Source organism: Schistocerca gregaria, chromosome 7 (assembly GCF_023897955.1).
Source record: "Schistocerca gregaria isolate iqSchGreg1 chromosome 7, iqSchGreg1.2, whole genome shotgun sequence".
In the NCBI taxonomy this organism is placed as follows: Eukaryota; Metazoa; Arthropoda; class Insecta; order Orthoptera; family Acrididae; genus Schistocerca; species Schistocerca gregaria.
In genome coordinates this window covers 99,356,291-99,370,675 of record NC_064926.1, presented here as the reverse complement: position 1 = coordinate 99,370,675, position 14,385 = coordinate 99,356,291, and the positions used below count along the sequence as shown (strand labels likewise).

General features: G+C 40.6%; 1 protein-coding gene across 2 annotated transcripts in view; it reads right to left on the bottom strand.

Annotated features, from left to right (window-relative positions):
• LOC126281569 (ubiquitin-associated protein 1-like) overlaps nucleotides 1–13,002 on the bottom strand; it is a 77,794-nt gene extending 64,792 nt beyond the window's left edge. Inside the window, exons 1-4 of one of the 2 annotated variants that reach the window (XM_049980643.1) lie at nucleotides 11,871–12,243; nucleotides 11,195–11,313; nucleotides 10,984–11,103; nucleotides 10,213–10,359 (exon numbers count right to left, since the gene is read on the bottom strand). In XM_049980643.1, the coding sequence (XP_049836600.1) occupies nucleotides 10,213–10,359; nucleotides 10,984–11,103; nucleotides 11,195–11,313; nucleotides 11,871–11,904 (420 nt within the window). In that variant the 5' untranslated portion in view covers nucleotides 11,905–12,243. Of the gene's footprint in view, nucleotides 1–10,212; nucleotides 11,104–11,194; nucleotides 11,314–11,870 lie in introns of both variants that reach the window. The other variant, XM_049980642.1, reaches the window with a different exon arrangement.
• Nucleotides 13,003–14,385: the final 1,383 nt, after the last annotated feature.

Below are 14,385 nucleotides of genomic sequence, written 5' to 3'. Positions count from 1 at the left end.
ACAGACATTTCATCCACTATCAATTAACGGCCTTCACGAACAGTTTCTCATTTTTTTGCACCAACTCACCAGTCAAAATGAAAGGTCTTCCACTCCTCCATTTGTCATGAATATTTGTTCACCACACTCATTGTCTTTTTAACACTTTAACTGAAAACAGTTTTTAGTTCTGAAAAATTTCAGAAGGCATTATTCTTTCTGCAAGTACGAGGCAGATAACAGCACGTGGCTCGCACTTGGTGGGATTTTTTATGAATATCTTTCACGCAACTGGACACTACATCAGTTTGTATACTACCACGTTCCTGCGACACTCACTCTGGTCAGGGGATCCCATCTACCTCTCTGTGATGGCAACCTTCAAAAAACGAAAAAAAACACAGGCTGTTATGATCTTAGACTGAGTTCCAAATGGTTTAACTGGTAACTAATATGTGTCACGCACCAACCAATGACAAAGATGATTCAACAAGGGAAAACTTCTATGAAAATCTATCTGGCTTACGGAACAAAAAAATGATGTCAAGATAGTAATAGTGGATTTTAATGCAAATGCACAAAAAAAGGGCATTTTCAAAAAAAGAGGGCATTTTCAAACCTGCTACTGGAAATGGAAGTTTACATGAAAAAGCTAGTGACAATGCCATTCTGTTGATAAATTGTGCTGTATCAGTGGACATGATTATTAGCAGCACTACCTTCCCTGATCATGTTCGCATAATATAACAGACATAGAGAGTAAATTAGAGATGTACGATCCCTCCGAGGAGCAGAAATGGGATCAGACCACAAACTAGTAGTAAGTACAATGAGAATTAGGTTGAAGGCAGCACCTAAAGCGAAAATAAAACCTCAAAACAGGAGAATATGTAATAGGGACAAAATAAATATTAAAATACAAAGAAGAAGTTTCAAATCAATTTGTGGTTTTAAGTAGTACAGGGGAAAATAATGAAATGATCAGTAATGAGTCCTAGAACACCTCAAATCCATTCCCACTCCCCTCCAACCTGAAACCTTTCTTGTCACCATAGTTGCTACATCCCTTCACACAAACATCCCACATATCCATCCATGGTCTCTCTGCCCTTGAACACTACCTCTCCCAATGCCCAACCGAAGATCTTCCAAAAACCTCGTTCCTTATCACACTTACCAACTTCATCCTCACCCATAATTACTTCACTTTTGAATGCCAGACCTACAGGCAGCACTTCACTGTCTGTAACCCCACCATACTATCCCTCCCCCTCCCTGCCCCAGCCTCCTCATTACCCTCACTCAGTCACCACTCCCATCATGCACTGGTGCTGCTGCTCACGGTGTGGATTCATTGCCTAAGACTGTGGTCGTGGGTGTGAGTTGCGTTTGCATGAGTGTGTGTGCCTGTGTGTACATGCGTATTGTTGATGAAGGCCTTAATAGCTGAAAGCTATAAATGTGGGAGTCCTTTTGTTGTGCCTATCTGCGACTCAGCATCTCTGCTATATTGTTACATTTCATCCTGGATTTTCCATTGTTTGAAAGTCTACAGTCAGAAGTACAGAAATACCAACATCAAGCAATATTAGTTTGAAGCAACTTTAACCTATCAAATATAGACTGGGCCATCTATGGATTCACTGCAACAGTACAGACAGTTGTGGCATGAACTTTTGAAAATGTTTTCTGAAAACCGTCCTCAGCAGCAATGGAAATATCTTAGACCTTATAGCTACAAACAGGCCCCAGACCTTATCAACAGTGTCAGTATAGAGACAGGGATCAGTGATCATGATGTCATTACAGCAACTATGGTTATGACTAACTCAGTCAAGAAGGCTAGGAGAGCATTTCTGCTAGAATGAGCAGGTAAACAGTTCTTACCATCTCACTTAGAAAGTGAACTGACATCACTTAGTTCAGAGTAAGACGGACATAGAGGAATTATGTGCAAAGTTTAATCTGACTGTAAATCATGGTCTGGAGAATTAGGTGCCTAGTAAGTTGATTAAGAATAGGAAAGACCCACGATGGCTTGACAATGAAATTCAGAAAATGCAGAGGAAGCAAAGGCTGTTGCACTCTCAGTTCAAAAGAGAAGGTGCAAATGATAACAGGTAAAGGTTAATAGAGATCTGTGCAGCTGTAGAAAGATCTGTGCATGAAGCATCCAACAACTACTGCCACATTAACTTAGCAAAAGATCTGGTGGAGAACCTGAGAAAATTCTGGTCTTATGTAAAATCGCTAAGCAGGCCTAATGCCATCCAGTCATTCATTGATCAGTCTGGTGCGACAGCTGAAGACAGCAAAATGAATACCGAAGTTATAAAATCCACTTTTTAGAATTGTTCACACAGGAGAATCATACATGCATATTGTATTTGACCAATGAACAGACTTGTGTATAGTAAATCTAATAGTAAGCATCCCTGGCCATAGAGAAACAACTGAAAGTGTTGAAAACAAATAAGCTGCCAGGTCCAGATGTAATCCCAATTCAGTTTTACAAAAAGTACTCGATGGCACTGATTCCTTACTTAGCTTGTATTTATCATGAATCTCTCACCCAGCACAAAGTTCCAGTGACTGGACAGAAATGCACGTGGCTCCTGTATATAAGAAGAGTAAAAGATAGGACCTGCAAAATTACAGACCAGTAGCCTTAACATCGATTTGCTGCAGAACTGTTGAACATATTCTGAGTCAGAATATCATAAATTTCTTTGAGACTGAAGAGCTTCTGTCCATTTTACACACCACCACTAATGCGAAACTCTGCTTACTGTTTTCTCATGAGATATTCTGCAAACTATGGATGAAGGGCAACAGGCAAATTCCATATTTCGAGATTTCCAAAAAGCATTTGACAATGTGCCCCATTGCAGATTGTCAATGAAGGTATGAGCATATGGAATAGGTTTCCAGATATGTGAAGCTCTAAGATGTCTTAAGTAATACAACCCAGTATGTTTGCCCTCAATGCCAAGTGTTTAGAGACAAAGGTACTGTTGGGAGTGCTCCAGTGAAATGTGATACAACTGCTATTGTTTTCTATTTACAGGGTGATTATAATTAAAATTAAACTTTCAAACTGCTGTAGAAATAACACCACTGAGCTGAATGACATCAAATTGCAACGGAATATAATCAGAGAAGGGGGCAAAATGTGGGGCAGAAGAAAAATAAATAGTTGCAAAATGTAGCAAATAGATGGTGCTGTAGTCATCATAATTTAATAGTGGTCAAGTACAAATGACAAACGAATCATACAAAAATGCCTAAGGTGAACAGTTGACACTAACCAAACTGTACTACTCAGTGTGCATGGGTGTACAGGTGTTGCACTGTTAGTTACATAAGCCCATCCACCACAGCAAGGTCATATCACATCAGATGAGAAAAGTCAGTTTTTAACTGTTCCGAGGCCAAAAACCACATAAATAGCATCACTCACATCGATTTTTAATTGTCCTGAGGCCAAAAACCGCATACAAAGCATCAGTCAAAATCAAATATGATTATTAACTTCCTTGTGACTGGAGCAAAACATTCAGTATGCTGTCCTCACGTGTAGAGAGTACGGAGAATACCCTTCCTCCAGCACGTGTCGCAGGCTTTCTCCAAATCGAAAAAGATGGCCACAGTCTGGGATTTCTGCAGAAAACCATTAATGACATACGTGGACGAAGTGAAGAGATGGTCAACTACAGAACAGCGCACTCCAAATTCACACTGTGCATTCATCAGTAAATTGCGAGACCCAAGCCACCATACCAGCCGGGCATGAATAATACATTCCATCACCTTGCGAACACAGCTGGCGAGAGAGATGTGGCGGTAGCTAGAAGGAAGGTGTTTGTCCATACCAGGCTTAGTATGGGTATGATAGTGGTTTCACGCTAGCATCTGGGAAACGTTCGCTCTGCTGTACGTATTAAGCAGAAAGTGCTTGTCCACAAGAGAAAGGTGGTGCAACATCTGAATGTGAACAGCGTGTGGCCCTGTAGTGGAGGATCAGGATGACGTCAGAGCATTATCTAGCTCCCTCATAGTAAAGGCAGCATTGTAGCACTCACCTTCTGAGAAGGGAAGGGTATCACCCAAGCCTCCACCGCTCGTTTCCAATGGAGGAAGGCAGGGTGATAATGGAAAGAGCTTGAAATTTCCGCAAAAAAGTAGCCCAAGGTGCTGGAGATAGCAACAGGGTCAGTGATGAAATCATCTGCTACTGTCAGCCTGGAAATTGGGGAATGGCTCTCAGTCCCAGAGAGCTGTTGGAGTTTGGCTCACAAGATAGACGTTGGGATGGAACTGTTAAAAGAACTAGTGGATGAAATCCAGCTAGCTTTTTTGCTATCCCAAATAATCCGATGATACTGTGCACACATCTGTTTATAACGAACACAGTTTTCCATCATAGGATGACTGTTAAAAATGCTGAGAGCACGTCACCACACGCGAATTGTGTCGCAACATACTCCAGTCCACCAAGGGACTGTGACACAGCGTGGTAAAGAGCATGTGCGAAAATGGAACATTCTGCACCAGTAAGGATAACATTTGTAAGATATTCCACCTGGTCATCACAGCTGGGGAGAGAGGGAGGAGTCAATCTGCCACTCAGCCTCAGTAAGCTGCCATTTGGGAGTGAACGAGGTGAGGTAGGAGTCAGTAAGTGGACGGGATATGGTTGCTTGAGTAGGTGTCAGAGAGAACGGACCACTTGAGATGATGGGCAAGCTGGGCAGTGCGGAAGGATAGGACCAAATGGAAATAGGCGTGCAAGGAATCTGAAAGGAATGTGGGTGCTCCTTTTATGTTAAGGCAAAAGAGGTTAAATTGATTAAGAAGGTCAGCCAAGAGGGCACCTCTCTGACAGGTTCTGGCAGAACCCCAAAGGTGATGGTGCACAATAAAGTTACCGAGCAACAGAAACGGGTCAGGTAGCTGTCCAGTAAGCTGCAGGAAGTCTGTCCTGGTGACGTCAAATGACAGAGGGACATAAATGGTACAAAGGGAGAAAGTCAAGTGAGGAAGAAAGAGACGAACTGCAACAGCTTGAAGACGGGTAGTCAAGCAGATGGGTTGACAGATCATCATCTTGTATGAGCAGCGTGGCTCTCCCACGAGATGGAATGCTGACCTTGGGGTGAAGGTCAAAACAGACTGGGAAGAAATGCAAAAGATCAAAGAGGTCTTGAGGATACAATTTTATTTCCTGAAGGCAGAGTAGAAGTGGACACTGTAATTCTAAAAGCAACCATAAATACTCTTTGTTGGATCAAAGGCCGTGAACATTCCATTGGAGGAGAGCCATGAGGAAAAAAATGAAGAGGTGTCACCTCGGCAGCTGCCAAGAGCCAGCCTGCGAAGATTCACTACTACAGGGCACAGAGGCAGGAGGATCCTGCTCCATGAGGTCCACAGATGCATCGGCTTTCTTGTACTGTTGGCCTGCAGAGTCCTGCACAGAAAAACGGTTGGTGGTGCGCACCAACAACATGGAGACTAGCCGGGTTAAGGTATCATGTGGCGACACCATCGAAGAGGGTCTTCAAGTCAGTGAAGGAGAAGACCGTTTGCCTTTTTTTGGACTTCTTTGAGCCTTTCTGGCTAGCAGAGGAAGACTCAGGTGTCGGCTGGCTGGAGGGATGTAGGAAGTCTTAACAGGAGTATTCCTTCTCTCCTTTCCGGCCTACCAGTTGCGTAGCTACTGACTTCGCCACGTAAGGCGAGTTTGAAGGTTTGTTGCACAGCTGGACGAGGGGACGGCAAAGCTATGATGACACTGCGCAATTTCACAACCTCAGAGCTGAATTTGACGTCGCATGTCTGCATGGTCATGTCCTTCGTGAAGCGAAATGTAGCAAGAACAGTACTGTAAGTGCCAGATGGTACATCTCAGGGTTTGCGATAGCCAATAACTTGCAAGTGACCAGGTAAGGAACTTTTTCCTTTACCCAGATCTCCTGGACAGCCCTCTCACTGAGATACACCAGATAATCTTGAGGGGGAACAGCATTGTAGTCAATACACCGGGAGAAGGAGGTGGACAATCGCCCTCGAGCACATCTCTACCACAGGTTACACATTTGGCTGGGTGTCAACAAGACATTAAGAGGGTTGTTAAAACAATGACACTGGTAGCAGCGCATTGGGTTTGGAATGTATGGCTTGGCTGTGATAACTTCATAGCCTGCTTTGATCTTGTGCGGAAGCACCAATTTACAAAAGATGAGAAAAAGCGTGCATGTGGGGACTAAGGTGCATCTACCATTTTCATCACCCAATGGATGGCAATGAGACCCTGATACGGCAGATATGTTTGGATTTTGCAGGAGGACAGACACGTAGCATGAAAAGGAAAAGATGCTGCAAAGGCTGCCAAGCATGAACCTGCCAAAGTGCGTCGAGTCCCCTGGAGGGACGGGGGGAGGGCTGTTTAAAGATATTAGGTGCTTTAGAATATGTAGGCCAAACCATCTAATTTTGCATAAATTGGACAAGTGAAAAAATTGTAACTTATTTTTTTAAAAATCAACAAGTATCATATTGCACCATCATGGAGGTAACAATTTCAAAACTTCATAACTATGAAATGCTACAAAATGAAAACAGAGAGAGATTTGAGGTAGGCATATTAATATGTCAGTGAAAACATGTTTGTAGACACAAATAACAAAACATACATATAAAACTATAAGCACTGACAATATTTCCCTCATACTATGTAATCCAGTTCTCAAAAATGTAGAGAATCCAAGTTTTTGTTTTTCATCAGTGATAAATACATGAAGTGGGAGGACCATACCAGCAAATTATTCCCATTGTAAGCACTAACCTATTGAGAATATGTCTAGGACAGCATATACACTGTTAACAATGTACTATGGCCTAGTCTACTGCCATTTATCATACTGCATTGAAGTCTAGGGAAATGTGTGTGTGCGCACACACGCGCACGCACACGGATATATATCTGCGGATCCCGCAACTACCCTCCCGACCTGGTACAGGAGCAAATAGCTAGAGCCACTTCCTCATCCCCTCAAACCCAGAACCTCCCACAGATGAATCCCAAGAGTGCCCCACTTTTGACAGGATACTTTCCGGGACTGGATCAGACTCTGAATGTGGCTCTCCAGCAGGGATACAACTTCCTCAAATCCTGCCCTGAAACCTTCGTAACCTCTTGGTTCATCCCTATGAAATCCCGAAATCACCTTCCATACCCTCTGTCTCCTACCCTTGTAACTGCCCATAGTGTAAACCTACTCCAGTCCTGTAACCCGGAACGTGTACACGAACAAAGGCAGAGACACGTGTGAAAGCACCCACGTGATTTACCAACTGACATGCCTACACTGTGAAGCCTTCTATGTGGGAATGACCAGCAACAAACTGTCCATTCGCATGAACGGACAAAGGCAGACAGTGTTTGTTGGTAATGAGGATCACCCTGTCGCTAAACATGCCTTGGTTCATGGTCAGCACATCTTGGCACAGTTACACCATCCAGGTTATCTGGATACTTCCCACTGACACCAACCTATCAGAACTCTGAAGATGGGAACTTGAGGTTGGGCAGAGATGTCAGTCGAGGTGGAAGTACAGAGGCAAAGATGTTGTTGAATGACAGGTGATGTACGAGGGGTGGCAACTTGAAATTAGGCTTCAACCTCCGCTAATTTCAAGTTGCGCCCCTCATACCTCACCTGTCATTCAAATACTTCTTTGCCTCTGTACTTCCGCCTCGACTGACATCTCTGCCCAACCTCTTTGCATTTACATATGTCTGCCTGTGTCTGTACATGTGCGGATGGGTGTGTGTGTGTGTGTGTGTGTGTGTGAGTGTATACCTGTCCTTTTTTTCCCACTAAGGTAAATCCTTTCCGCTCCCGGGATTGGAATGACTCCTTACCCTCTCCCTTAAAACCCACATCCTTTTGTCTTTCCCTCTCCTTCCCTTTCCCTCTTTCCTGTTGAAGCAACCTTGGGTTGCAAAAGCTTGAATATTTGTGTGTTTTTAATTGTGCCTGTCAACATACCAGTGCTTTCACCTTTGGTAAGTTACAGCATCTTGTACAAATAAATTCACAAAACTTAATGACATGACTGTCCTTTCACTACATACACTTGCAATAATTATGCACTTGAAAGCAAACTAATTATGCACTTGAAAGCAAATAGTACTGCATAGTTAAGTAGAGATATGTATGATTACAATATGAGAAACAGAGAGAATTATTACCTGCAGAGGAAATGGCTCACATTCACCGAAAAAGGTCCCATAACTGTTGGGCACATTTTATACAATAAATTACCACTCAGAATGAAATGCAATGAAAAGACATCTGTAGCCTAAAACAATATCTGGAAATTTAACAGCAGAAATGATCTCCTTCAAACAAGAAAGACATCATTAACTGGCCGTATATCTGTACAAGAGGAAGCACAAATATACAATACACGTACTTCCAATATTGTGAAAAGAATAGGCTGTTACATGCCATATAGTGGAAATGTTGAGTCTCAGAGAGGCATAAGAAAAAACCTGCTAAACAAGTAAGCTTTTGACCAAAAAGTCTTCTTTTGGTCCCCCTCCCCTGCCCCCCCACACTCACTTCAGAAGAAGGCTTTTTGACCTAAAGCTTACTCGTTTAGCAGTCTTTTTGTTGTGCCTGTCTGTGACTCACCGTCTCCACTACATGATGAGTAGCGATATATACTTTCCATAATATTGCCGTTACTCCATCCTGGATTGTCCATACATGTATTTTCTCATTTTGAATCATCCTACTGCACCTTCCTCTTTTTTGTTTGTTCCAGGTACCTTGGACAGACATGGTGCTACAAAGTGAGGTTGCCAGAGTACAGGATAGCGGAGATTAGTGACAGCATGGTACACACTGTAAAACTGAAGTGTAAAACTACAAAAATGTTAAGAGGAGTGTATGAATTTCGTGTACACAATGTGTTGTTTGTCATGTTTTTATCTTATTCACCTTCTTAAAGAAATTTTTGTTAGGGTTGTATATTTACCTAAGGGCACTAAATTACATTTTGACTAAATCACATATGTCTGTGTTATGTCATAACTGTATAAATGTAATTGAAACTGTATGTCCTGACCACATCTATACTATGGATTACTGAATAAATAAATACACAAATATGCTAGGTTTCATCTAAATCTGATACAGTGGCTGAGGATTATTATTTATTTTTTTAAGTTGAAGTGAGATGGAAGGATCCCACAACTGGTTCCAAAACTGCTTGGGATATACACACATGCTGGCAAGAGTCAACATTCTGTTATATCATCTAATACAAAGTTCCCCGATTAATAGCCAGAAAGACCCTCTGAAAGTTAGAAAATATATCCTTCTGAGGCAATATAAATGTAGGCCTACTACATTTTGTCTGCTAAAATATCCTTAAGAAGACGTGTGTTCTCTCTCTTATACCAAATTGGTGTATATGTAATATGAGGTAAGGGTATCGAAAGTAAGCTGACGCTCTTATACAACACAAAACTATCATGCAAAACCGAGAACACATCATGAATAGATAATTACAAAACAGTTACCTGCAGTTGTGGTGAAACGCTTTGAAGCTTGTATGACTGAAATTCAGCCTGATAATGCAGCAATTTGGTCAAACTTGTAAAAAAAATGTAAAAAAAATTATCTCTGCTGAAGAATTGACACCACAAACATATGTTGCCACAGATTAACAGTGAATGAATGAAGGATTCCCACAATGACTGCAATTTAACAATAGTAAGAACGAGGTTACTTTGATTTAATTATATATGTGGCAACTGAGCCAAAACACAACAGGTGTCACCTTCATCCTATGACGTACAGTAATAATGCTGTCGTGTGCATGTAACGTAATTCACTCGCAGACAGGAATAAAACAATGAATCCTTTTTTCCATCTATATTATGTTTGCAATGTATGCTGTAGTGACCTATGGATCCCAAGCCCGAGGTATAAGATACATTGAAAGTTAACAATTTGGGAGAGAGATGGGGACGCCAACAAATGTGAATACGAAATCTCAGACCTGTTGATACATTCACAAAGTGCAATGTGCATCCAAAATCTGATCACCAAACATATCCAAATGCAAATATTTACATAAAATAAACAAACTTAACTATGAATAGAACTTATCTTACCAAAAACACACAAATATATGTCTATGATAACTGGCACTAACCTCTAATCCTGTGGAACCAAGACTTGCTGGTCTGCTTGACATTACTGTAGGTGGTGTTGGTCCTCTTCGTTTTTCTTTCAGTTCTCTATCAAGTTCTTTCATAATATCTGGCACACTTTTAGACAGAGCACCGTAGCCAGCACCATCCTGCTGGGAGGATCGCTGGTTAGTTGTTGCTTCATTATAACTGTCACCCCATAAATTAGGGTAGTTGACATTAGCACTACTCTTCTGTTGGACCGGTAAAGTTGCGAAACCCCCTTCCCTCATCATTCGATAACCTGTGAGGCCATTCAGATGTGGTAGTATAACAGAGTCCTTATTGCTTTCCACCACCATTCCAAAGTGTTGGGAAGAGTTGTAGGGCAAAGTGTAACAATTAGGCACAGTACTTGTTACTGGTATTGTTGGCTGAAGAACATGAGCCAACTCCTCCATATCATTTATTGTCTTTAATTCAACTGTATCAAAAGGGTCTGAAGTGTCTGTTTCAAAATCTGACAGATTGAAGTGGTGAGAGTGATTTTTATGATGGGTAGTTGTACTGAGGGGCATGCTAATGGGAACTGGGGTAAGTATTGATGCATATTGTTGTAGTACTTGTTGTTGTTGCTGTTGTGAAGCCTGTTGTTGTTGTTGTTGTTGTTGTTGTTGCTGCTGCTGCTGTTGGTGGCAATGTGAGGTGGAAGCATCAGCACTATTAGCTGTAACACTCACTGATGTAGAAACAGTTGCTGGGACATTCCAGTCTGTTTCTCCCTTTGAACTTACGTCTTTCTTTTCAGCGTTATGTTGTTTGATGTTTTCCCTCCTCCTGGATACAAGTTGTTCTTGCAGTTTTCTCCATTCTGCAATCTTTCTAAGCACAGTATTTTCTAAAGAGAAGTCATACTGCAACAAAATTCAAAAATGCGTTAATTAGTATTCTGTTTACAGATATTTTACAACTGTTTCATGCTGATGTACAAACTAAAATGCTCACCACTTCATCCACTGAGGCTAGAGGCACTCTGTTCTGATAGCCAACAGGTAGGGTGATTTTTCTTGGTGGCTTGTATTTTTCACTTATTTTAACAGGAACCCCATCCATAAGAGAGCTGGCTGAATAAACAAAATATCTCATAACAGCACCAAATAAAAACATAACACTGCTAGGGCAAAAGTATATTCAATGATTTCGGCGAACACTGAATAGTCAAGTTGGAGAATGAAACAAAAATGATCCTTTGAGATCGGCTATTTCCTGTAAGACTTCATAATTTTCTAACCAACTGGGACTAGAATTAAGTTTTCCACATGCTGTCGTTAACAATTACTAATACTTTTTCTTGAAAAAAGGAGTAGAGAGGGTGTGGAAGCAAAGGGCATCTAATAGCGGTGCATCATAATCCACAGTTATGAGGCGTCAAATGTAACTAACGATATTCCAAAGGTAACAAGAAAAATATATTTTCGTATGCATTGTGAATGGTGCATAAATATCACATACTCCCTAGTATAACACGAAGCCACAATGTACAACTCAGGTGAAACGTGGTCATATCACTGTCTACTTTCTAAGCATCACTATTTATAATGCTGGAATTTATTCATAAAATATAAGTCGCTGTTTGAAATTTTCAATATAAAACTAAACATAGTCAGAAACTAGAAAATACCTTGTTTGTCATTATCTTGTCCATAGTGAGACATGGCAATTTAATTACACCCACCACGAAAGTAATAGTAAATCATTTCCACTAATTATTTGTAGATTTAATCACGAACTTTCAACACTGTATGTTCTCCACTTGTAATTCACCTTCACTCCTCGATTTCGTTGGGCCGACGAAAATCTCTTTACCATTACGGTATTAGAAGAAGTAATGCTATCACGTCAAAATCTGGTAACAAAATTTTATGATCCAAACACACGCTAATTAAATTATTGTCTTAAGCAACAGAATGTCATACACGAACGATACAAAACATTTTTCACTCTTCCCAGCTGACAAATGTCATCTGTTACGGTAGCAATCTGTGCAACTCTGCAAAATGAATTTCCCTACAATCGCTAAAAGGAAACTATATTTTATTTTTAAAAGTTGTCAGTCTATTTCCTTCCGCAGTATTACAAGAAATAACAAACGACTGAAAAGATATAGGACATTGGTCACTGAGCAGTACATGATTCTATCACTAAACGAAAGTCATTACTTTCAATTTCTTAAATGAGGTGCGCAAAGGCCAATTCACACCCGCCGTCATGTCATATCACGTCAAAATATTCTACAATGCATTTCAAGTGACAGCATTCATACAAATCGTTAGTGAAATAGAATATAACGACACGTCAGGTCAAGGTTTCTCCGGTAGCAAATTTTGGCGGTGTCGTCGTCTGCTAACATCATAAGGTAACATATAATCGTCGCGCTCATTCACGTTACAGTAATGGATTTTGTGTCTTCCTAAATCGTTATATTCTTAATGCGCATTATAAATATTTTTACTAGTCACTAATGTCGATGTTTTAAACTGTTTCACTTCTCAACAGTTTACCACACAAAACTGACCAAGAACATTCGTTACATAGTTTACTTTGACCACTGATAAAGTTTATCGTTGTTAGTACCTCAGTTCAGATTCTATATTTCAAACTTTTGCATCACGGATGGTATCTCGTAACCTAACTTTCATTTTCGGTACTGGGCTAAGCGAACTAGCGTGATATAACATGACGAACTGTGCGAATACGCACTGAAGCTTGTCGAAGAGGATGTTCCTGCAACTATTGATGAAAGAGCGTGCAACCAACTACCGACTGTGGTGCACCTTGGAACAAACGGTGCGTGCCGTTTAAGCACCGAGGTCATTCTTGTGTCATTCCAGCGACTAGCAGAGAGGGTTAAGAATACCGGCCTTGCTCACAGAGTGTATACCGAAAAGATAGGGAAATGAAGGTGGTGTAATTGTTTCAGTAGACAATAAACTCAAATCCACCAACATAGAACAACTATAATAGAAAGCTTCTAATGACTGTCAGATTCTCTTTCTGATGTAACTAAAAAGTTGAGAGAAAACATCAGTTCACTTGTGCATAAGTTCCCTAATGATACTGTAGTCATTGGAGGAGACTAAAATAATCCACCAATCCATTATAGTGTTGTTACCGGTGGATGAGACGGGGCAGCCCATAAAACATCACTAAATACCTTCTCTGAAAACTACCTAGAATAGATAGTTCAGACCCCCACTCATGATGGAAATATGTTTATCGAATGTGCAACAAACATATCTGGTATCTTTGAGCAATTTCACGTCGAAACTGGTATCAGTGACCAATAGACAGTTATAGAAACAATGATTACCAAAACACAAAGGACAATTGTCACAAGCAGAAAGATTTATATGTTAAGTAATGTAGACAGGAAAACAATAGTGACATACCTCAGAGAGTAACTTGGAAGTTTTAACTCAGGACAAGAGTTTGTAGAGGAATTATGGCTCGTGTTTAAAAGAATTGTTGACCATGCACTGGTAATTCGTAATAGGAGACATCCTCCCTTGTATATAATCACTGTAAAGAAAATTCTAAAGAAACAGAGACTAGTGCATGACACATATAAGACAAAGTATAAGGCTATATACAGAGAGAGATGATGAATGAAACACATTTGTCAGTCAAGAGCGAAATATGCTAAGACGTCACTGACAACCATAGCAGAATATTGTCAGATGATCTTCCACAAAACTCAAAACAATTCCAATCATATGCAAAGGCTGTTAGTGCCATTGCTGTTAGTGTCCAGTCACTCATGAATGAGGCTACAACTGAAGTTCAGAGTAGCAAAGCAAAAGCATAAATGCTTAACTCTGTTTTCAGATATTCCTTTACAAATTAAGACCTAGGAGTATTGCCCCAGCTTAATTCTTGTACCATTGGAAAGACGAGTGAAATTGATGTAAGTGTCAGTGGGGTTGAGAAACAGTAAAAAACGTTAAAATTGAACAAAGCCCCAAAGCCTGACTGTTTCCCTTTCAGGATCTATACCCAATTCGCAGCTGAGTAAACTATAATGTATTGCAAATCCCTCAAGCAAAAAACTGAAGTTGGGAGAAAGTGTAGGTTATACCTGTCCATAATAAGGGTAGCAGAAGTGATCCATTTGTTATAGAACTTAGAACATATTCTGA